Genomic DNA, 25,006 nt, shown 5'->3' on the forward strand with positions numbered 1-25,006 from the left:
ATGAAAGTTCCATGATGTGTACCCATCTGTTTCAAATGATACCACTTTCTAGAAGGTTAGTGATTTATGTTGTTACTTTTTGTAAGTGTGTTAATTATGTGTATTGTGAATGTATTCAGAAATTGGAGATAAGTGGTATGTATTTACATTATATTGTATTGATTCATAGTATTTCTTTTGTGGTATTTCTAACCCATTTACTACATGGGGCTGCAATTACTTATCAAATGTTACTGTTCTTGTGGTCTTCAATCCAAAGACTGCTTTTATGCAGTTCTCCACACTACTATGACCTGTGCAATACTATTCATCTCCAAGTAACTACTGCAGCGTACATTCTTCTGAATCTGCTTACTGTATTTATCTCTTGGCCTTCCTCTATCACTTTTACTCCCCACACTTCTGTCCTGTGCTGAATTGGTGATCCCTTGATGCCTCAGAATGTGTGCAACCAACTGATCCGTTCTTCTATTCGGGTTGTGCCACAAATTTCTCTTCTCCCCAATTCTGTTCAGTGCTGCTTCATTAGGTACATGTCTCTTAATCTTAAGCATTCTTCAGTTGCACCACATTTCCAAAGCTTGTATTCTCTTCTTGTCTAAACTGTATATTGTCTAACTTTCATTTCCTTACATGGCTACACTCCATACCAATATTTTCAGAAAACACTTGCAGACACAAATAACAAAACTCATCTACTACTTTAAGTGTCGCATTTCATAATCTAATTCCCTCAGCATCACCTGATTTAATTCGGCTACATTCGATTAGCCTTGTTTTGCATTTGTTGATGTTTATCTTTTAAACTCCTTTCAAGGCATTGTCCATTCATTCAGATGCTCTTCCAAATTCTTTGCCGTCTCTGACAGGGTTACAGTGGTTGCTCCCTGGACTTTAATTCCTACTCCAAATTTTTCTTTCATTTTCTTTACTGCTTGCTCAATATAGAGACTGAATAATAATGTGGAAGGGATACAATCCGGTTTTACTCCCTTCTCCACCACTGCTTCCATTTCATGCCCCTTGACTCTTATAACTGCCACCTGGTTTCTGTGCAAACTGTAAACAGCCTTGGTTCCCTATATTTTACCCCTGCCCTCTTTATAATTTGAAATATATATTCCAGTCGATATTGTCAAAATGTTTCTCTAATTCTACAAATGCTATAAATGAAGGTTTGTTTTTTCCTTAAACTATCTCTATTGAGAAGTAATAGGGTCAGTTTTGCGTAATGTGTCTTTAAATTTCACTGGAATCTAAACTGATCTTTCCTGGTGTCGGCTTCTACCAGTTTTTCCATTCTTCTTCTTTAAAGAACTTGTGTTAGTATTTTGCAGCTGTGACTTACTAAACTGTAATTTCAGTATTTTTCAGCACCTGTTTTCTATGGAATTATTATATTTGTCATGAAGTCTCTCTCACATCTTCCTCTCCAGCTGGAAGAGTTTTGTCGTGGCTGGCTCTCCCAAGGCAATCAATAGCTCTAATGAAATGGTGTCTACTCCAGGGGCCTGGTTTCGACTTAGATCTTTCAGTGCTTTGTCAAATTCTTCATGCAGTATAATATGTCCCATCTTCTCTTCATTTCATTCCTCTTCCATTTCCATAAAATTACCCTCAAGTACATCTCCCTTGTATAGTCCCTCTATATTAGTCCTTCCACCTTTCAGTTTGCCGTTCTTTGCTTCGGACTGGTTTCCCATCTGAGGTCTTGATATTCATAAAGGTGGTTCCATTTCTCCAAAGATCTCTTTAATTTTCCTGTAGGTGGCATCTATCTTAACCCTAGTGATACAAGCTTCTACATCCTTACATTTGTCCTCCAGATATTCCTGCTTAGACATTTTGCACTTCTTAGGCATTTATCAACTATTTCTCAAAAGTAAACCAGTTGGATCTTATGCATATACTTACATTTCATAACTTGTATATGATTGGTACAGCATCGGCCCGGTTTGCTGCATTGTACACTGTCTCGTAGGCCTGGCGTTTACATTTTTGGCCCAGGCTCTTGGAACTTAAATCGCAGGTTAAGAGGTTAATTAATTTGTAAAAGATGGCTAGAGGTTGTTTCCTTGTTTTTATTCGTTGTACTTAAGAGATTTTAGCAGTGTACCTTTGCATTGCCTTCAGCACTGGAGTTCTGTGCAGCATATTTATATATCCTGGTCACTTACATCTTTTCAGTCATTATTTTCTTGTTATTAGAAAGTTGTTCCAGTGTTTTGTTGAGCATGTCAATTCCATGTAGGCCATATTTTTGCCAATATGGAGACTTGCTTATTTCTACATCCAGTAGCACATCTGGTGTTTCTTTTTATACTTTGGATCTTCATTCTCTTGGCAGATTTAAGAGATGATCATATAGTACGTATGTAATGTGTGCACTCTTCCATTGTTATGGAAGCCCGCTGAAATACTGAGAAGCATTTGTTTAATTTTTGTGGAAAATTCCTTAATGTTCCATAAAACTAATGTTACTGTACATAACTAACCCTAGGACTCCTAAGGGGGTTATTGAACCCACAATTTTTTTTATATGCCCTGCTTTTGCCCGAGTAACTTTTATACTACATATTCTGTTTGAGTTATTGTTTGTTGGCTATTTTATGAAACGTTAGTGCCAATATATTTTATAGAAAATTCCTGCTTTGAAGGAAAAAAATAAATAAACTTACTATGGGTCCAACAACCTCACCCCCCCCCCCCCCACCTCCCCCTTAGGCTTCCATACTATGGAAAATTTCTCTTAGTAGGATTTCGTATTTCTCATCTCTACAACAATGCAAGTTAATTTCTTGTTGGTTGGTATTCTTGGTATTCACAACAATCAGTTTACTTTCAGAGGAAGTGATTGTTGATGTCGGTCAGCTGTTATTTATCTTGTAAACTTGCAGTGAGTTAGTGCAGTTCCCTACTGTTCACATCCAGACTTAGAAATGACTAAAATAATACGTGACTCGTTTTTAAAAAGAGTTCTGAATGAAATTTTAGATGAAGATTCTGACTTGGGGAGTGAAAGTGAATATGAGGATGGTGTTATGGAGTATGATTCAGTTCGGGAAAGTGATGTGGATGTTAGATCCATGATAGCTCAGCTTCAGGTAGTGACCATCAGGATGTTATTGTGGCCAAGTCTGGAAGGAGGTACGTAACAACACAGCCTAGAATTCCTCGGAGGTCTGTTGCTAATATAGTAAGAGAGTAGGCAGGAGTAACTTGAGCTGGTTTTTTGCCATTCACCTGGAGAAGCCTTGAAGTTACTTCTTTCGCCTGACATCATGGATGTTATATTAAAGTATTCAGATGAAGAGGCAGTTAGGCGAAATGTTATTTTGAGTAATGAGAAAGAATTGTGTGCCTTTATAGGAATCCTGATACTTATGGGGGCAAATAAGGACAATTCTGTCAGTGTACACCATCTTTGACCAGACCTAATGGGTCGGCCAGTTTACAAGGTTATTATGGCAAGAGAATGTTTCAAGGAGCTTATTGTAATCATAAGCTTTGATGACAAAAGTACCCACCAGCTAAGAAGGGAAGCAGACAAGTTCACAGCAATCCATGATGTTTTCAACAAAGTGGATGATAGATTTCCACTACTGTATAAACCAGGGGTCCACCTCACCATTGATGAGATGCTCAGCTTGTTTAGAGGGCAATGCCCCTTCAAGGTATTTATGAAGGATAAATCGGGCAAGTATGGCATCCTTGGATGCATGATGTCCAATGCAGTTGACAGATACATCTTGAATATGGAGTCCTATGCAGGTAATGTTAAGAATTTGTTGAAAGAAGAATGGGGTTCAGCATCTGTCGTCAAATGTCTAGTAGCACCTATGAAAAATACTGGTCGAAATATTACTACAGGCCGATACTACACATCGGTGGATTTGGCAGAAGAGTTATACCAAGACTACAAAGTTACTACAGTAGGAAATCTCCCGTCAAACAGGAAGCATATTCCAGACATAATGAAGAACACATCAAATCGATAGCTATATTCATCAATGTTCTTGTCCACAGACCCATCAACAGATAGGCCTCCAGCAACTTTGGTGTCCTACATAGTAAAAACGAAACCAAGTAAAAACTTACTGATGTCAACAATTCACCAAGATAAAGGCACTGTTGGAGAAGAGAAGAATAAAACAGAGATAAATGCACATTATGATTCAACTAAATGTGGAATTGATACAATTGGTCAAATGGCGTGTATGTACACCTGCAAGAGGGAACAAAGAGATGGCCTATATCTGTATTTTACTCTCTCATCGACATTTGTGCTATCAATGCAACCACCATATTCATCCAGCAACATCAAAGACGGGATGAAAAGAAACACAACAAATGGAAACTCTATCTTCTGAAAGCTGGGATGGAACTAGAGAATTTGCAGGTACAAGAAAGAAGTGTCTAACCAAATTGTTCAATCAATTGTGAATATTCTACAAAAGAAAATCAAAGAAGTGACAACAGAAGCACGTCAGCCTCCTGCAGGGAAAGTTCAGAAGCTAAAACAAAAAAGCAGAAGTACAACAACATAAGTAAACCAAAACAGTATTGTGGACAGTGTCATAAACATGTGTGTAACACACGTTTAGGAAACATTGTGAAGTGTCTCTTGCCTTGAAGTTGAGGACTCAGAGTAGTCTATTGTGTATGAACACATCTGTATTTTGTATTGTAATATGTCAATTTTTTATTCACTCAATCCGATATTTATAACAATCAACATTTATAAACCGATGCCTTAGTTAAAATGCATAAACCATTTTGAAAGTTGTAATTTTTCATCAGTAAACTTATTTAATACCTGTGGGCTCGCCCCCCCCCCCCCCCCCCCCCCTCACCTTGGGAATCCAAGTTTAAAAAAAAAGTCTTGGGCATCTTATGGTTAAGATTTATTCAAAGAATTCTTTACACATTCAGCGAAAACTTTCTGCAATAGGGAACTCAGTCTGTGAACTCAGGTGGTTACCATTAAGCATTGGTTGTCAACAGCAAAAATCGATCCTATTGAGTAGTCATCTTCACTTCCCTTCCAAATGATATATTACCTCTTGCTTCTGCTTTGTTGTTTCTCCTTTGCTAATAATTGTCCTTTTATGTTTTCATTTGTCTGTCCTTCCCTTATTACTGATTTACTACTGTTGACACCTCCAGCTTCACAAATTTTCAAATCTCTTCAATTGTTAACACAATAACTGATCTAGCCTGAAGTCTGAAAACTTACTTCTGATGTTAACACATTATTTCATAACTTCTCTAGGGTGCCGCATGGCATCTCAAATGCCACAACAGAAATTAGTAATGTATTGTACGTTAATAAGCTTTGCTTTGCTGTTCTGAGGCTGCTGCTGCCAGTGAGTTTTCTATTTTCATTTGATTGTTATTTAATGTAGAATCCTATTCATTTTAGTAATCCCCACACTGAAAATTTTGTCGGTATGTGTTGAAAAAGAATTAAAACATAATAAGTGATTGTTGTATTGTTTTTTGTATTGAGATTACATGCAAATGAAATGCATTACTGAAAGAAATGTCAGATTTACTTCTTGTCAGCGATTTCTAAATTTTATATTAAATGAATTCTGATGGGGATGATTCATTTGGAGTTGGACCTTGAAAATATTTTATGTAAAACATTAACCAACGGCATTTGAATAAAAGTCGTTCAATGCTGAAATCTCTGTTCCATTGACGTAATGACATTGGAGCTCATTTTAGGGGGCATTGGTTTCTAGGTTGCAGTTAAACGGGAAGTGCAAAATTTTCATACCACAATATACTGATAATGTTTCCAATAAAGTCTTTATAACATTGAGTTATTTTTTTCAGACTGCCAGCCCCATGAAAAACAATTCTACTGTTTCACATCAAAACAACAACAATATAAACAAAAATAGTGGTGAATTACTGACTGACATATTAGGTGGGACTGTCATCAGTAATAATGGTTCACTTATCACTGGTGATGATGATTTTAATCCACGTAGTGGAGAGGAGTTAAGCACAAACAACACAGAATTTGGAGATTTTTCCAAAGCATTTGGTGCACCTGCACCAACTAACAATCCACGGTAAGCAGTTGCATTTTTCGTAGGTGTTAATCTATTGTGTTATTGTGACAGTTTTTTTCCCCCCTCTATTTCTCGTGGGCGTGCAGCATTTTAAATCTCATGTAAAGACATTAAATAATTTTAACCAAAAATGCTACTATAATAATATTTTATTCAGCTGTTCTTATTGCTGTTGGCTCATTTAGATGCCATGGTCAATTTCAAGCTAACTGAAAAGCAAAAACAATCAATTTTTGACAGAGAAGTTAAACTGAACAGATAAAAAAAATCTACTCACCAAGTTGCGCCAAAACACACACACTTAAAAGAAGGTTGTAATTAGGCAAGCTTTCGGAGTCAGTGACTCCTTCTTGAGGCAGAAAGATTGAAGGGAAAGGAAGAGGGGTGAAGGAAAAGGACTGAAGAATTCTAAGACAACGGGTATATTATGGGAAAGTCACCCAGAAGGAAAGACTGATTGTTGGGGAATTCATCGGATGAGATTTGGAAACCTGAGAGCTTATAAAGATGGAATGCAGGATAATATGTAAGACAGAGATTACTGCTTAAACATCATGCATGAGGTATTAAGAGTGAAAAGATCAGCGCATTGTACATAACAGACGTGGGATGTAAGGAAGGAAGGGGGGGGGGGGGGCTGAAAAATTGTCAGGCAATACAATGAAAGATGTAGAAAACTAAAATGGAGTGAAGAAAAGGATAGTTTCTTGAAGAAATGGCGAGACAGAAGAAATTAATGTAAATTAAGGCCACACGGGTGGCGAGAAGCAAGGACGTATTGTAGTTCTAGTTCCCACCTGAGGAGTTTTGCAAAACTGATGCCTGGGGGAAGAATCCAGGTGGTGTGGTGAAACAGGCCCAGAGGTAATGGTTGTCATGTTGTAGAGCATGCTCTGCAACAGGATATTGCGTAGTACCAGTATACACCCTCTCGCCACATCCATTTGTCCTAATTGATAATTTGATGGTAATCATGCTGATGTAAAAGGCCAAACAGGGTTTACATAACAGCTGGTATCTGGCATGCATCATTTCACAGGTGGCCCGATAATATATGTTTTGCAAGTTACGGGGCTGCTATAGGTGGTAGTATGAGGGTGCATAGGCAAGTCTCGCACTGGGGACAGTCACAATGTATGTGGTGGGAGTGGGATATGGCATGGATTTGACGGTCTAGGAAATAGTTGATGTCTTTGATATAGAGGGGAGTCTACGTACCATGGGTTGCAGGTGCTGATCAACTAAGGCAGATACCTGTTTGGTGGATGCTTTGAAGCCACAAACTGTGGCTTGGATGATTAGGTTTGTGGATCTTAGGAAGAAGGTAAAAGGTGGGGTGGGGGTGGGGGGTTTGGGTGGGGTGAAAAGTTCTATGGGTTGAGGTGTTAGTCCTTGAGAGGGGCCTTTTATGTACCGGTGCCAGACAGCTGGCGTAGACCTTCACGAACATACTTCTTCCAGTCAAGTATTGCAGCGGTAGAGCCTTTATCTGCTGGGAGGATAATGATGGAGTCATCAGCTTTTAGGGAACATAGAACCTGGTGAGATTGACTTGTTAAAATTCCAGGATACCGTTTCCAAATTACATTTCGCATTGTCCTATTCCAGACCCCATGCCACTTTCCTTGATGTTGATCCTGCCCTCACTGAAGGACAGCTGCACACTTCCGTCGAATAAATCTACCGACAAACAACAGAATTACGTTTTGACAGTTTCCATCCTTTCCATGTTAAACATACCCTCCCATACGGACTTGGCATCTGAGGCAAACATATTTGTTCTTATGTAGACTCATTACAGCAATACACCACCATTCTCACCTCAGCCTTCTAAGTACACCACCAGCAGGAGTTCAAAAGCAAATTTCCTGAGCCATCACATCCAATCCTGGTACTGCTGATCGCTTTAAATCACAACTTCGGGGCACACCACTGGTGACTCAGTATTAACCTGATCTGGAATGTATTAATCAGCTACTTCGACAGGACCATGATTTCCTACAATAATGCCCTGAAATGAGATCCATTCTGTATGAAATTTTAGGCACCACATCTGGAATAGCTTTTTGTCACCCTCCCAATCTCTGCAATATTCTTGTTACACTATGTCCCTCATGCACCCATCTCTCTACCTTATGGCTCCTATGGCTGTGAATATCCCCACTGTAATCCTTGCCCTAAGCGCACTCGTACCACCACCTATAGCAGCCCTGAAACTGGCAAAACATATACTAAGAAACGGAGATCCACCTGTGAAATGAAACATGTCACATACTGGGTATTATGTAAACACATTCGGCCTTTACAGTGGCATGACTGTCACCTAATTATCAATTAGGATGAATGGGCTTAAGCAGAGGTTTTGTACTGGCAACATGCAATATTCTGTTGCAGAGCATGGTCTACAGTATAACAATCATGATCTCTGTGCCTGTTTCACAACATGCGCCATCCAGATTCTTCCCCCAGACAAAAGTTTCTCAAAACACCACAGATGCAACTACTGCTACAACATGTCCTTGGTTCTTGCCACCCACCTGGCATTAATTTATGTTAATTTGTTCCAGCTTAGCATTTCTTCAAGTAACTACTCTTTCCTTTCAATCCATTAGCTTTCTACATATTTCATTGTCTTACCCATCTTACTTTTCTTTGCCCCCCCCCTCCCCCCCCCCCCCCCCTCACTGTCCCAGCTTTGGTACATTCAGTGCACTTATCTTTTCACTCTTAATAATGCAATCATGATGTTTTAAGCCGTAATCTCTGTTGTTCGTATTACCCTATCTTCCACCTCTAAGGTCATAGGTTTTTTAAAATCTTGTCTGATGCAGTCCCCAACAATCAGTCTTTCCTTTTCATCCTGTGCAATAAGTTTCCCATGACCTGCTGTTCTGAGTGACTTTCCCGAAATCTACCCCTATTCCTAGACCTCTCCAGTACGTTTCCTTGACCTCTTAACTCTTCTGCCTGAAAAAGGAGCCACTGGCTATGAAAGCGTATCAAATTACAACCATTTTTATGTGTGGGGCTGCCGCTGCTTGATAAGTAGATTTTTTTTATCTATACAATTAACTTAATTTTTATGTTACAATTTGGAAGCACTTATGTTCTTGATACATTATTAATGCTGATGCTGTTGAAATTTATCATATTGTAATAAGCTGATGGAGTTTTATTAATCTGTAGTTGCTGATCACTCTATTTTTGAGATGTTTGATTCATTATTAAAATTGACAGCTTCTCTTCACAGCTAGGTAATGACGCACTACATATATATCTGGTTTATTAATCTACGATCCTGTGTGATATTGTCATCCTGGTGGTATTACCTGTGCCTAAATTATTCATTCATGATCATTTTTAATGATTTCAGTATAATTGTTGATGTGATTTTAATGTTTTAATTCAGTTTTTCATTTAAGAATTTATTTTGTTATTTGCCCTTATGAGTCTAGAAACGGGACCCAAACCTAAATTTTGTGGAAGAAATAGAAATTTATAATGTGTTCTGTCTGGTTTACAACTTACAAGAATTATGTACAAAAATCTTATGTTTTGCAAATAGCTTCAAAATAACCATGGTGTTGAAATGGGCTCATAGCCATAAGAACAGCTAAATAAAACACTACTGTAGCAGCATTATTGGTTAAAATTATGCAATGTATTCACGTTTGTAATCGGGGACAAGGCACAAAGTTTTGCACAGTAACAACCCATTGTTAAGTTTCATTTAAGTTGTCAAATCCTCATTCTTTTTTAGTTTGTCTTTTTTATGTTGTGTTTATGATTATTTACAATGTCGACAATGATATGAATTGTGTTGATTTTATTAGTGGTAAGTAAATCTGGTTTGTTACTGCCAGTGGTCGTATCAGTGAACATTGGTCAGTTCCAACAAGGCATGTGATCTCATTGAGGGTAACATAGGGGTTGGACATTAATATGGAAACACAGTGAGAAATACATGCTTGAACATAAAGGCAAATGGTAGCCAAGCCTGCAAGTGACGCTGTTCTGTTAGACCACAGGTGGCACCTGTGCATTTCTCTCATTACATTGCAAGTGTGAGTCATGGTCATAACAATGTTCTTTGTAGTGAGTGTGTTATGTCTGTGCTTAGTAGAATTCGACAGGGGCACATGGTTGGTTCTCATATGGTGGGACCTTCTGTAACCAGTGTAACCGAAGTGTTTGGTGTTTCAGGAGGCAGCATACTGAATATTTATACCACTTAAAGGGGAAGCGGGAGACATCACTTGCCAAGTAATAACACCTACAAAAATGAGAGTTGTGATCATTGTGGATGGCCACTGAGGAGGATTGTGATGGAAAATAAGAGGAAAACAGCTGCAAAAGTCACTGTGGAACTGAATGTTACACTAACATACCCTGTCAGCATCAAAAAAACATGAGCAGATCTTTGTAAGCTGGGAATTATGGGGTGAGCTGGAATTCCGAAACTTCACATCAGTGATGGAAATAAGTGTAAAAGGAAAAACATGAAGCCAAAACCATAAAACCTTGAACATAGAATTGTGGAAGAAACTCATTTGGGCAGATAAATCTTGTTCCACACTGTTTTCAAAATTTTGCCAAGTTTGTCTGGTGTGTGTCGTCTCAAGCCTAGAATGCAGGTAACTTGGTGCCAAGAGTGAAATATAGTGGGGTTCATGATGATGTGGGTGGCCATATTGTGGGATTGCATGGTCCCCATAGTTACTCTGTAAGGTTTCATTACTGGCTAGGATTATGTGAGCATTTTGGGTGATACGATCCGTCCCATAGTACAGTGTTTGTTACCCAAAGGTGATGTTGTATTCCAAGATGACAGGGCCCCTTTTCACATAGCTCACACCATCCATTCCTGGTTTTGTGACCACAAGGGTGATTTGTCACATCTTCCCTGAGCAGCATAGTCACCAGATATCAATTTTATGGAGCATTTGTGGTTTACTTTGGAGAGGAGAGTGTCTGATCACTATTCACCTTTATTGTCATTACTGAACTTACACTATTTTGCAGAAAGAATGGGTTAAGAGTCTTTTGAAAACCGCTCAGGACCTTTGTTTATCCATTCCAAGATGACAGGATGCTGTTTTGAAAGCTAACGGTGGCCTTAAGCTATTGCAGCACCCGCTTCCTTTCTTGTGCTACAATCTTCCATTTTGGGACCATCCTTACGTCTCTTACTCTCAAATCCATTGTGGCAGTCTTGATGTTAACCTGGATATACCATTAGGTTCCATCTTCTTTCATTTGCATCTTTATCCATTTATTTTACATCAAATTTTTTTGGCTGATGTAATTTTTGGTCCTGTTTTGGTTTTGACCTCCATTTTTCCAAACTTGGAAGCATGCCTTAAATAGCAGCAGCTGCCCATACTGTAACAAACCTTTTGTGTACAATAATTACTCAGACTTACATAGGTGCTTAAGGCCCAACGCATTAGCCAGTGCAATGTGGTGGGGTTGCTATGTACCCTTTGGGAGAGCTCCCCAGAAACAGCGGGATTGTACTTGTTATACCTGAGCTGCTAATGCCCCATGCATGCCAAGGAATAGTGCCCATCATCTTGGGGCAATAGGAATCCCAGCTATGGCTGTTGTGGAGATGTGCTTTGCTGCAGCTGGGTGGACCCTTGGTTCGAGTAGGTATCAACAGGATGGAAGTTTTACAAATGAAAAACACCAAACTAAACCAACATAATGGCAGTACTATTGCAACAGATACATATAGATATTTCAGCGGGGATGGTTACAATCCAATTGCTGCCTCTATTCTGGCTACCCCTTCAGAAGAGGGCCAAGCCAGAAGACTAAGAACAAAACAATTTATTCAGTACCTGGTGTGTACTAAAACATGCGGAGTTACTTTTTCACGAGAAAGCCATTATTTTTCATGGAGAAGTTCACATATTGGAAAGAAATGTGAAATGGGGCCTCCTCTGGTACTGTACTGTGTGAAACAATTCAGAAATGTAAGAGACTGGGTGACATACCATCAACTTGTACTTCACGTAAAACTTCAGGTATGGTACAAGCAGTTAACTTCTACTGAGACCTTACACTTCAGACAGAAGATGAGCTCTGAGCTAATGTAGCTCAGTAGGTGTACATCTTGTCTGATGAGTATGATATGGTCCAAAAGATAATCAAATACAGTTGTCCATTTGACTGATGAAGTCATCCATATGTAAGGTATGTGACCATCTAGACTTGCTATGTAGTAATTTCTTATAAATGCCTAGATAGCTAAATACTTCATTTATGATGCATTTCGACTAATCATGAGAAGATGACTGTGGCGAAATTTACAAACAAGACAAACTAGAAATGCTTATATATAAATATTTCAATACCAATGTAACATAAGGAACAAAGTACACGTTGAGTACAAGTACTTGGAATATGCATAGGGAAGTTCCTGCAGGTGAGCACTACAAGAAAAATGTTAACTGCTATGCACAATTGCTGTTCAGCATTGCAAAAGATGTTATTTGAAATTTCAGTATAACATAAATGACAATGTGTTTGTCTTCAGTACACTATTCTCTATTATTTCTCTAAAAGAGAATAGTACACAAAAAGTTTGTCTTTTCTGTTATAATGTAATGTTTAAATATCATTATGTTTATTATATAAAATTCAGAGGAAGTGTACCATTAGAGTATCATTCTCACACATCCCCTCTTTCTTTCTCCATTCCCCTCCGTCCCATAGTGCTATCCTTTCCTCCAGTTCCTCAGCTATTCAACATGTTTCTCACCTGCCCCCTAAACTGCCCTAATAGCAGTTGTATATAAGAGTGCACATTTTCCTTCTATTGCTCAATTGTATGATCTTTCCTAAGCATTTTATAAGTATGTGCACACTATCTGTACTTTAATTCCTGTTGTTACATTGGTCTTGTAATATTACTGTATGTCTTTGTTGTTGTTGTCGTTGTTGTTGTTGTTGTTGTTGTTGTTGTTGTTGTTGTTGTTGTTGTCTTCAGTCCTGAGACTGGTTTGATGCAGCTCTCCATGCTACTCTGTCCTGTAAAAGCCTCTTCATGTCCCAGTACCTACCTGCTTAGTGTATTCATCTCTTGATCTCCCTCTACGATTTTTACCCTCCACGCTGCCCTCCAATACTAAATTGATGATCACTTGATGCCTCAGAACATGTCCTACCAACCGATCCCTTCTTCTGGTCAAGTTGTGCCACAAACTTCTCTCCTCCCCAATCCTGTTCAATACTTCCTCATTAGTTATGTGATCTACCCATCTAATCTTCAGCATTCTTCTGTAGCACCACATTTGAAAAGCTTCTATTCTCTTCTTGTCCAAACTATTTATCATCCATGTTTCACTTCCATACATGGCTACACTCCATACAAATACTTTCAGAATCGACTTCCTGACACTTAAATCTATACTCGATGTTAACAAATTTCTCTTCTTGCCAGTCTCCATTTTATATCCTCTCTAATTCGACCATCATCAGTTATTTTACTCCCTAAATAGCAAAACTCCTTTACTACTTTAGGTGTCTCATTTCCTAATCTAATTCCCTCAGCATCACCTGACTTAATTCGACTACATTCCATGATCCTCATTTTGCTTTTGTTTATGTTCATCTTATATCCTCCTTTTAAGACACTATCCATTTCGATCAACTGCTCTTCCAAGTCCTTTGCTGCCTCTGATACAATTACAATGTCAACGCGAACTCAAAGTTTTTATTTCTTCTCCTTGGATTTTAATACCTACTCCGAATTTTTCTTTTGTTTCCTTCACTGCTTGCTCAATATACAGATTGAATAACATTGGGGAGAGACTACAACCCTGTCTCACTCTCTTCCCAACCACTGCTTCCCTTTCATGTCCCTCGATTCTTATAACTGCCATCTGGTTTCTGTACAAATTGTAAATAGCCTTTCGCCCCCTGTATTTTACCGCTGCCACCTTCAGGATTTGATAGAGAGTATTACAGTCAACATTGTCAAAAGCTTTCTCTAAGTCTACAAATGCTAGAAAGGTAGGTTTGCCCTTCCTTAATCTAGCTTCTAAGGTGAGTCGTAGGGTCAGTATTGCCTCACGTGTTTCAATATTTCTACGGAATCCAAACTGATCTTCCCCGAGGTCGGATTCTACTAGTTTTTCCATTCGTCTGTAAAGAATTCGTGTTAGTATTTTGCAGCTGTGACTTATTAAACTGACAGTTCGGTAATTTTCACATCTGTCAACACCTGCTTTCTTTGGGATTGGAATTATTATATTCTTCTTGAAGTCTGAGGGTATTTCGCCTGTCTCATACATCTTGCTCGCCAGATGGTAGAGTTTTGTCAGGACTGGCTCTCCCAAGGCCGTCAGTAGTTCCAATGGAATGTTGTCTACTCCGGGGGCCTTGTTTCGACTCAGGTCTTTCAGTGCTGTGTCAAACTCTTCACGCAGTATCGTATCTCCCATTTCATCTTCATTTACATCCTCTTCCATTTCCATAATATTGTCCTCAAGTACATCGCCCTTGTATGGACCCTCTATATACTCCTTCCACCTTTCTGCTTTCCCTTCTTTGCTTAGAACTGGGTTTCCGTCTGAGCTCTTGATGCTCATGCAAGTGGTTCTCTTATCTCCAAAGGTCTCTTTAATTTTCCTGTAGGCAGTATCTATCTTACCCCTAGTGAGGTAATCCTCTTCATGCTTACACTTGTCCTCTAGCCATCTCTCCTTAGCCATTTTGCACTTCCTGTCGATCTCATTTTTGAGACATTTGTATTTCTTTTTGCCTGCTTCATTTACTGCATTTTTATATTTTCTCCTTTCATCAATTAAATTCAATATTTCTTCTATTACCCAAGGATTTCTACTAGCCCTTGTCTTTTTACCTACTTGATCCTCTGCTGCCTTCACTACTTCATCCCTCAAAGCTACCCATTCTTCTTCTACTGTATTTCCTTCCCCTATTCCTGTCAATTGTTCTCTTACACTCTCCCTGAAACTCTGTACAACCTCTGGTTCTTTCAGTTTATCCAGGTTCCATCTTCTTAAATTCCCACCTTTTTTTAGTTTCTTCAGTTTTAATCTACAAGTCATAACCATTAGATTGTGGTCAGAGTCCACATCTGCCCCTGGAAATGTCTTACAATTTAAAACCTGGTTCCTAAATCTCTGTCTTACACCATGAGATAGTCTGTCTGAAACCTGTCAGTATCTCCAGGCTTCTTCCAGTATACAGCCTTCTTTTATGATTCTTGAACAAAGTTTTAGCTATGATTAAGTTGTGCTCTGTGCAAAATTGTACCGGGCTGCTTCCCCTTTCATTTCTTAGCCACAATCCATATTCACCTACTACGTTTCCTTATCTCCCTTTTCCTACTATCGAATTCCAGTCACCCATGACTATTAAATTTTTGTCACCCTTCACTATCTGAATAATTTCTTTTATTTCATCCTAAAGGTGGCAGGGGTGAAATACAGAGAGCGAAAGGCTATTTACAATTTGAACAGAAACCAGATGGCAGTTGTAAGAGACGAGGGACATGAAAGGGAAGCAGTGGTTGGGAAGGGAGTAAGACAGGGCTGTAGCCTCTCCCCGATGTTATTCAATCTGTATATTGAGTAAACAGTGAAGGAAACAAAAGAAAAATTCGGAGTAGGTATTAAAATTCACGGAGAAGAAATAAAAACTTTGAGGTTCGCCGATGACATTGTAATTCTGTCAGAGACAGCAAAGGACTTGGAAGAGCAGTTGAACGGAATGGACGGTGTCTTAAAAGGAGGATATAAGATGAACATAAACAAAAGCAAAATGAGGATCATGGAATGTAGTCGAATTAAGTCAGGTGATGCTGAGGGAATTAGATTAGGAAATGAGACACTTAAAGTAGTAAAGGAGTTTTGCTATTTGGGGAGTAAAATAACTGATGATGGTCGAAGTAGAGAGGATATAAAATGTAGACTGGCAATGGCAAGGAAAGCGTTTCTGAAGAAGAGAAATTTGTTAACATAGAGTATAGATTGAAATGTCAGGAAGTGGTTTCTGAAAGTATTTGTATGGAGTGTAGCCATGTATGGAAGTGAAACATGGACGATAAATAGTTTGGACAAGAAGAGAATAGAAGCTTTCGAAATGTGGTGCTACAGAAGAATGCTGAAGATTAGATGGGTAGATCACATAACTAATGAGGAAGTATTGAATAGGATTGGGGAGAAGAGACGTTTGTGGCACAACTTGACCAGAAGAAGGGATCGGTTGGTAGGACATATTTTGAGGCATCAGGGGATCACCAATTTAGTATTGGAGGGCAGCGTGGAGGGTAAAAATCATAGAGGGAGACCAAGAGATAAATACACTAAGCAGATTCAGAAAGATGTAGGCTGCAGTAGGTACTGGAGATGAAGAACCTTGCACAGGATAGAGTAGCATGGAGAGCTGCATCAAACCAGTCTCAGGACTGAAGACCACAACAACAACATTTCATCATACATTTCCTCAATTTCTTCGTCATCTGCAGAGATAGTTGGCATATAAACTTGTACTACGGTAGTAGGCGTGGGCTTCGTATCTATCTTGGCCACAATAATGCGTTCACTATGCTGTTTGTAGTAGCTTACACACATTCCTATTTTCCTATTCATTATTAAACCGACTCCTGCAGTACCCCTATTTGATTTTGTGTTTATAACCCTGTAGTCACCTGACCAGAAGTCTTGTTGCTCCTGCCACCGAACTCTACTAATTCCCACTATATCTAACTTTAACCTATCCATTTCCATTTTTAAATTTCCTAACCTACATGCCCGATTAAGGGATCTGACATTCCACACTTCGATCCGTAGAACGCTGGTTTTCGTTCTCCTGATAATGACATTCTCTTGAGTAGTCCCCGCCTGGAGGTTCAAATGGGGGACTATTTTCCCTCCAGAATATTTTACCCAAGAGGACGCCATCATCATTTAACCATACAGTAAAGCTGCATGCCCTCAGGAAAAATTACAGCCGTAGTTTCCCCTTGCTTTCAGCCGTTCGCAGTACCAGCACTGCAAGGCCGTTTTGGTTAGTGTTACAAGGCCAGATCAGTCAATCATTCAGACTGTTGCCCTTGCAAGTACTGAAAAGGCTTTTGCCCCTCTTCAGGAACCACACATTTATCTAGCCTCTTAACAGATGCCCCTCCGTTGTGGTTTCACCTACGGTACGGCTATCTGTATTGCTGTGGCACGCAAGCCTCCCCACCAACGGCAAGGTCCATGGTTCATATGAGGGGGGGTGTATTACTGTATAAGCTTTTCTAAATTGTCTTTTGTGTAAATTTTGTCACAGCTGTCTGATGAGAGTTATTCGAAATGTGTTATAAATGAAATATTCATTGATCGATGACATTATTACGAAAAGGATAGTTGCTATTCACCATATAGCAGACACTGAGTCACATATAGGTACAATAAAGAGACTATCAAACAAAGTTTTTGGTCAAACAGGCCTTCATCTTAATCGTACAACATACACCAGACATTTGTGCAAACATAACAGACATACACATGACAACAGTGGCTGGCTGCCAAGGCCAGGAGTCTGTCCTTGGCAGCTAGAGATTGTGCTCCTGTGTGTGTGTGTGTGTGTGTGTGTGTGTGTGTGTGTGTGTGTGTGTGTGTGTGTGTGTGTGTGTATCATTTGCGCAAGTGTTTGTGTGTATGTTGTCTAATTCTGATGAAGGCATGTTTGGCTGAAAACTTTGTTTGACAGTCTTGTTGTTGTGCCTATCTCTGCTGTTTAGTGAGTAGCAACTATCCTGTTCCTAATATTGTCATTATTCCGTCCTGAATTTTCCATTCTTTCATATTTAGCAATCAAGGCCTTTCCAAGGAGTTACTACATGCCAAGGAAACAGATACTGGTGCTTCATCTTAGCTTGTCAAGGAAATGTCCTCTTAGAACAAGTTATCATATATAGGTGCGATGTGAAATCTTCTGTCCCACCACCTATGAGATGTTTTTGATGCTTGTGTTTTGGACTTGTCATCCCATGTTCGGTTTCTCTTTAGATGCGGACTGTATTGTCTGCACCCACCAAAAATAAGACCCAAAATTCGGGAACTGTGGAAGATCACTTCGCGGAGATCATCCTTTGTGTGAAATTGTGCGGAACACCATCCCCCACATTCATCAGTTTGCCTGGTATTTAAAAAAAAAAAGAAAATAAAGGAATATAAAACCACAAACTACCAGTCGTACGCTGCCAAGGAAAAATATGAAGCTGTGCATCCACTCGACATGACGACAAATTATGCGAAAGTGACAGCTCTCACCCCACCTACCTCCACATTTTCAAAACCAAATCAGCAAGCTGCTACCAAACCAAGACCGTGCAGTGAAAACAAAAAATTATGTGCAAGAGAAGTTGCCACACCTTGTGACTACATTTCATGACTGTTTTAAACTTCCACCCAGAGCCTCTCAGTGGATATACAATATCCCTACAACTTCATATCCCTACAACAACACAAGAGAGAAACACACAGTCCACAGCTTCTTCCTCCCAAAATATAACTGATGTGCAGTCAAATATTAGTCAGTGATAAAAAGAGATTAAGACATCAAGCAAAAGGAATGTTCTGTGATCTTCTTACCCTGATGTACAACCTGAAAAATTAAGTGAAAGAAAACAGCAAAAAGAGGAAAAGAAGGGAAAAGACAAGAAAAAAACAAAGCAAAGAACTAATTTGTCAGTTGTGGTGGAACTTTAACTTTCCTTGACAGCAGAACAATACATGGAAACTGTACCAACCACACATGTACATCTAAATGCACAATTACTCTGCTATTTAAAATAAAGTGTCTATCAGAGGGCTCAATTAACCATCTTCAAGCTTTCTCTCTACCATTCCACTCTCAAATGGCGCATGGGAAAAAGAGCACCTAAATTGTTCTGTGTGAGCCCTGATATCTCTTATGTTATCGTGATGATCATTTCTCCCTATGTAGGTGGGTGCCAGCAGAATGTTTTCATAATCGGAGGAGAAAACTGGTGACTGAAATTTTATGAGAATATCCCTTCACAACAAAAAACACCTTTGTTTTAATGATTGCCACTCCAACTCAGGTATCATGTCTATGACATTATCTCCCGGATGTCACGATAATACAAAATGATCTGCCCTTCTTTGAACTTTTTCGATGTCATCGTTCAGTCCCACCTGATGCGGATCCCACACTGCACAGCAGTACTCCAGAATAGGGTGGACAAACATGGTGTAATCAGTCTCTTTATGAGACCTGTTGTACCTTTTTTAAGTGTTCCGCCAATGAATTTCAGTGTTTGGTTTGCTCTACCCACAACATTATCTATGTGATTGTTGCAATGTAGATTATTTGTAATTGTAATCCCTAAGTATTTAGTTGAATTTATAGCCTTCAGGTTTTTGTGACTTATTGTGTAATCAGAATAACAGCATCATCTGCAAACAATCCTAAGAGGCCTACTCAGATTGTCTCCTACGTCATCAGTGTGGGTCAGGAACAATAGAGGGCCTATAACACTTCCTTGAGGAAGGCATTGGACCAATCTGTAGATCAGCATATACCTTCATCTTCGCTGACCACACTGACTCCTTTTTTGTGATTTTGCAATGAAATTGTAGTGGTTGCTAGTGCCTTTTTCATACTCATAGAGGATATAGTGTGTATGGCAAAAATGAAATTAATACTGAATGAACTTCTGGAGGCGTTTGCACACTAGTCAAATCAAACACTTTCAGTGTACAAATGCCTGTGAACACTAAACTTGAAACAATAGGTATTACAATACATTTAACCATAATGATAACACTATAATAACTACATTCCCCTTGACCAAGAAATTACCTGCAGAGATCTGGAAGTCTTAGTCAAACAGTTATAGAGGGCAACATTCCACGTGGGAAAAATATATCTAAAAACAAAGATGATGTGACTTACCAAACAAAAGCGCTGGCAGGTCAATAGACACACAAACATACACCCAAAATTCGAGCTTTCGCAACCGCAGGTTGCTTCGTCAGAAAAGAGGGAAGGAGAGGGAAAGGATGTGGGTTTTAAGGGAGAGGGTAAGGAGTCATTCCAATTCCGGGAGCAGAAAGACTTACCTTAGGAGGAAAAAGGGATAGGTATACATACACGCACACGCACACGCACATGCACATATCCAACCACACATACACAGACACAAGCAGACGTTTGTAAAGGCAAAGAGTTTGGGCAGTACAGGCGGAAGTACAGAGGCAAAGAAGTTGCTGAAAGACAGGTGAGGTATGAGCGGCGGCAACTTAAAATTAGTGGAGGTTGAGGCCTGGTGGATATCGAGAAGAGAGGATATACTGAAGGGCAAGTTCCCATCTCTGGAGTACTGACAAGTTGGTGTTAGTGGGAAGTATCCAGATAACTCGGACGGTGTAACACTGTGCCAAGATGTGCTGGCCGTGGTGGTGGGAGGGTGCATGGGACAGGTTTTACACCGGGAATGGTTACAAGGGTAGGAGCCAGAGGGTAGGGAAGGTGGTTTGGGAATTTCATAGCGATGAACTAAGAGGTTACGAAGGTTAGGTGGACGGCGGAAAGACACTCTTGCTGGAGTGGGGAGGATTTCATGAAGGATGGATCTCATTTCAGGGTAGGATTTGAGGAAGTCGTATCCCTGCTGGAGAGCCACATTCAGAGTCTAATCCAGTCCCGGAAAGTATCCTGTCACAAGTGGGGCACTTTTGTGGTTCTTCTGTGGGAGGTTCTGGGTTTGAGGGGATGAGGAAGTGGCTCTGGTTAGTTGCTTCTGTACCAGGTCAGGAAGGTAGCTACGGGATGTGAAAGCTGTTTTCAGGTTGTTGGTGTAATGGTTCAGGGATTCCGGACTGGAGCAGATTCGTTTGCCACGAAGACCTAGGCTGTAGGGAAGGGACCGTTTGATGTGGAATGGGTGGCTGCTGTCATAATGGAGGTACTGTTGCGTGTTGGTGGGTTTGATGTGGACAGATGTGTGAAGCTGGCCATTGGACAGATGGAGGTCAACGTCAAGGAAAGTTGCATGGGTTTTGGAGTAGGACCAGGTGAATCTGATGGAACCAAAGGAGTTGAGGTTCGAGAGGAAATTCTGGAGTTCTTCTTCACTGTGAGTCCAAATCATGAAGATGTCATCAATAAATCTGTACCAAACTTTGGTTTGGCAGGCCTGGGTAACCAAGAAGGCTTCCTCTAAGTGACCCATGAATAGGTTGGCGTACGAGGGGGCCATCCTGGTATCCATGGCTGTTCCCTTTAATTGTTGGTATGTCTGGCCTTCAAAAGTGAAGAAGTTGTGGGTCAGGATGAAGCTGGCTAAGGTAATGAGGAAAGAGGTTTTAGGTAGGGTGGCAGGTGATCGGCGTGAAAGGAAGTGCTCCATGGCAGCGAGGCCCTGGATGTGCGGGATATTTGTGTATAAGGAAGTGGCATCAATGGTAACAAGGATGGTTTCCGGGTGTAACAGATTGGGTAAGGATTCCAGGCGTTCGAGAAAGTGGTTGGTGTCTTTGATGAAGGATGGGAGACTGCATGTAATGGGTGTTGATCTACATAGGCAGAGATACGTTCTGTGGGGGCTTGGTAACCAGCTACAATGGGGCGACCAGGATGTTTGGGTTTGTGAATTTTAGGAAGTAGGTAGAAGGTAGGAGTGCGAGGTGTCAGTGGGGTCAGGAGTTTGATGGAGTCAGGTGAAAGGTTTTGTAGGGGGCCTAAGGTTCTGAGGATTCCTTGAAGCTCCGCCTGGACATCAGGAATGGGATTACCTTGGCAAACTTTGTATGTGGTGTTGTCTGAAAGCTGACGCAGTCCCTCAGCCACATACTCCCAACAGTCAAGTACCACGGTCGTGGAACCCTTGTCTGCCGGAAGAATGATGATGGATCGGTCAAGACTCCAGCCTTTCCGACAGCATAATCATGGGAGACAAAACTTGGATTTTCGAATATGATCTGAAAACAAAGTGACGAGTTTTGCACGCAGCATACTGCATCATCCTGTTGTCTAAAACGGCTTGAATGAGCAAGTGCAGAGTGAAAGCGATTCATTTACTTCAACATTAATGGGGCTGGGCCACTACGATTCTGTACCTGAGGGGCAGACAATGAATGGTGCTTTTTACACACAATTGCTAAGAGGACTGAAGAGAAGGGTCAGCTGGGTGAAAACAGACATCGTTGGGAACTGTGAATTGCATCACGACAATGCACCCAGTCACACCTACTCCAAGGTCACAGATTGTCTGAAGGTAAATGGCATTGTGACAATTTCCCAAACTCCTTGCAGTTCCAACGTAGTACCAGCAGAGTATATCCTATTCCCAAAAGCGAAATCCTCTCTCAAATGGTACTCTTAAGTGCCCTCAAACTCATACCCTTAAGGACCTTCTGGAATCTGCCTACAAGGGAGACTTCGAATAATGGGAAAAGCTGTTGGCAAAAGTGTGTCAGTGATGAAGGGCTGTAGTTTGAAGAACTTTTAGGCCTTGTAGCAATATCTCACATCTATTTTTCTGAAACTCTGTATAAAAAGCATGTACAAATGTGTACTAGTGTTGTATTGTTAAATAACAATTGAAGTTGAAGAGCTATTTCCATAGGTGTCTGTTTCACAATGAAGCAATTTGGACACCTTTACCTTCAGAAATATTGTCAAGTTCTAATTGCCTGAACACTCCTCAACAGTCAAATATTGTTTCAGAACTGAGCCCATGTGCAGTAAAATGGTACATGCCACATATTCCTTTTGCAAGTTACACATTACCCTGTTTCTGTGCATCACAATCTCTCTCTCTCTCTCTCTCTCTCTCTCTCTCTCTCTCTCTCTCTCTCTCTGTGTGTGTGTGTGTGTGTGTGTGTGTGTGTGTGTGTGTGTGTGTGTGTGTGTGTGTGTGTGTGTTCACTAATGAACAACCCCAATAAACTGTGTAATGAAAGTTTGTTTTCTATAGTTAGGCACATCTGTTTCAGGGATAATCAGGATGATTTTGCAGATTTTGCTAGTGCATTTACTGGTACTCCTAGCAGTCAGCCTCAGCCTGTGTTGCAGCAAAGTGCTCAGATACAACTATCACTCTCAAATAAATCTGCAGTGTCTCCCATAACAAACAACGCTGCGGTGATTATGGGTAAGTTGTTGCTTTTACTTGTTAAAAATATTTAACTCCAGCTCTAGTGTGTAGTGGTAGGATGAAAAGGCTGAGAAGGGCACCAGTTGTCCACATATGAACATAACGTGAGATTGTGAGGGCAGTGACATCTTCACACAACATTCTGATATTTATTTAGAAGGCTATGAATGTACACGCTGTCTTTATTCTTTTGGGAACTAGAAATAAAATAGTGCTACAGCCTAAGTCCTTTAGAATTTCAATAGGAATGGGCAAAATCTTGAACGATTTCTTTGATAATATACAGAAGGTTCTGGTTGAGAATTAAGAATAAAGATTACAACTCGCCAAAAGGCGGAAGTGCTGCATCATTGATTGGTAAACAAACAAAAAGTACGTACACACACACACACACACACACACACACACACACACACACACACACACACACACACACACACACAGTATTGGAAAGGAGTGGAGAGATAGCGAGTTACCTTCGGTTTAGGCCAGGGAGGTTATGGGAGCAAAGTATTTGCTGTAAGAATAGTTCCCATTTGTGCAGCTCAGAAAAGCTGCTGATGGTGAGGAGGACCCAGATATCATGGATTGTGAAGCAGCCATTGAAATATCTCATATTGTGCTCTGCTGCATGTTGTGCCACTAGGTGGTCCACCTTGTTTTTAGCAGCAGTTTGGCAGTGGCCATTCAATTTAGTTTACCGCTGGTTGGTCATCATACCAATGACAAATGCTGTGCAGCAGTTGCAACAGAGCTGGTATATAATGTGGCTGCTTTGACAGGTGGTCCAGCCTCTGATGGAGTAGGATAAGCCTGTGACAGGACTGGAGTAAATGGTGTTGGGTGGGTGGATTGGGCAGGTCTTGTGTCTGGGTCTTCCACAAGTGTATGATCCCTGTGGTTGGTGATTGGGAGTGGGAGTGTCATAGGGATGGACTAGGATGTTTCAGAGGTTGGGTGGGTGGTGGAACACCACTTTGGGAGGGGATGGAAGTATCTTGGGTGGGATGTGCTTCATTTCAGGACATGATGATAGATAGCGAAAGCCCTGATCAAGGATGTGGTTCAGTAGTTCCAGTCCAATCTGGTATTGGGTGGCAAGGGGGTGCTTCTTTGTGGTTGGTTCTTGGGATGGATGTGAAGATCAGGGGTGTATGGGGATATGGCACAGGAGAGCAGCTTGTGTATTAGTCAAACCCACCAATCACCAACAGTACCCACACTTTGGCAGCTGCCATCCCTTCCACGCCAAAAAAGTCCCTACCATATAGTCTGGCCACCTGGGGCAGACGCATCTGCAGTGATGCCAAAAACTAGGTGGACAATCCAGTGGCATAACATGCAGCAGAACATAACATAAGAGATTTCAATGGTTGCCTCACAATCCATGATAGCTGGATCCTTCCCCCAACCACCAACTTTTCGGAGCTGCGCATATGGGAGCTATTCTTCCAGCAAATCCTATACTCCCATAACCTCCCTGGCCTAAATCTAAGGTAACTCGCCGTCCCCCCATCCCCTCCCAATACTGTGTGTGTGTGTGTGTGTGTGTGTGTGTGTGTGTGTGTTGTTCACGCACCATCCCATCCCATATCTTAGTACCCCCATCCAATTCATGTCAACTAGTTGTGTGCCACTATATCATGCCATAGACTATGAAATGACATGTCCAGCCATCTGCCACATGCCCCCTACCTGCACCCCTAGCAAGCCCACACATGGCTGCGCACTCTCCTATGCTTGTCCCTGACGTCCTCCCTACCGTCCGTGCCTCTAA

The 25,006-nt window shown here is 40.6% G+C and overlaps 1 protein-coding gene across 2 annotated transcripts in view; it reads left to right on the forward strand.

Moving 5' to 3' along the window:
* Positions 1–25,006, forward strand: part of LOC126315920 (clathrin interactor 1-like) — a gene marked incomplete at its 5' end in the record, with an annotated part of 120,291 nt that overhangs the window by 18,604 nt on the left and 76,681 nt on the right. For both annotated transcript variants that reach the window (XM_049992708.1, XM_049992707.1), the window contains 2 exon segments: positions 5,842–6,083; positions 23,069–23,226. In XM_049992708.1, coding sequence (XP_049848665.1) covers positions 5,842–6,083; positions 23,069–23,226 — 400 coding nt within the window.

Source organism: Schistocerca gregaria, unplaced genomic scaffold (genome assembly GCF_023897955.1).
Source record: "Schistocerca gregaria isolate iqSchGreg1 unplaced genomic scaffold, iqSchGreg1.2 ptg000579l, whole genome shotgun sequence".
Lineage (NCBI taxonomy): Eukaryota > Metazoa > Arthropoda > Insecta > Orthoptera > Acrididae > Schistocerca > Schistocerca gregaria.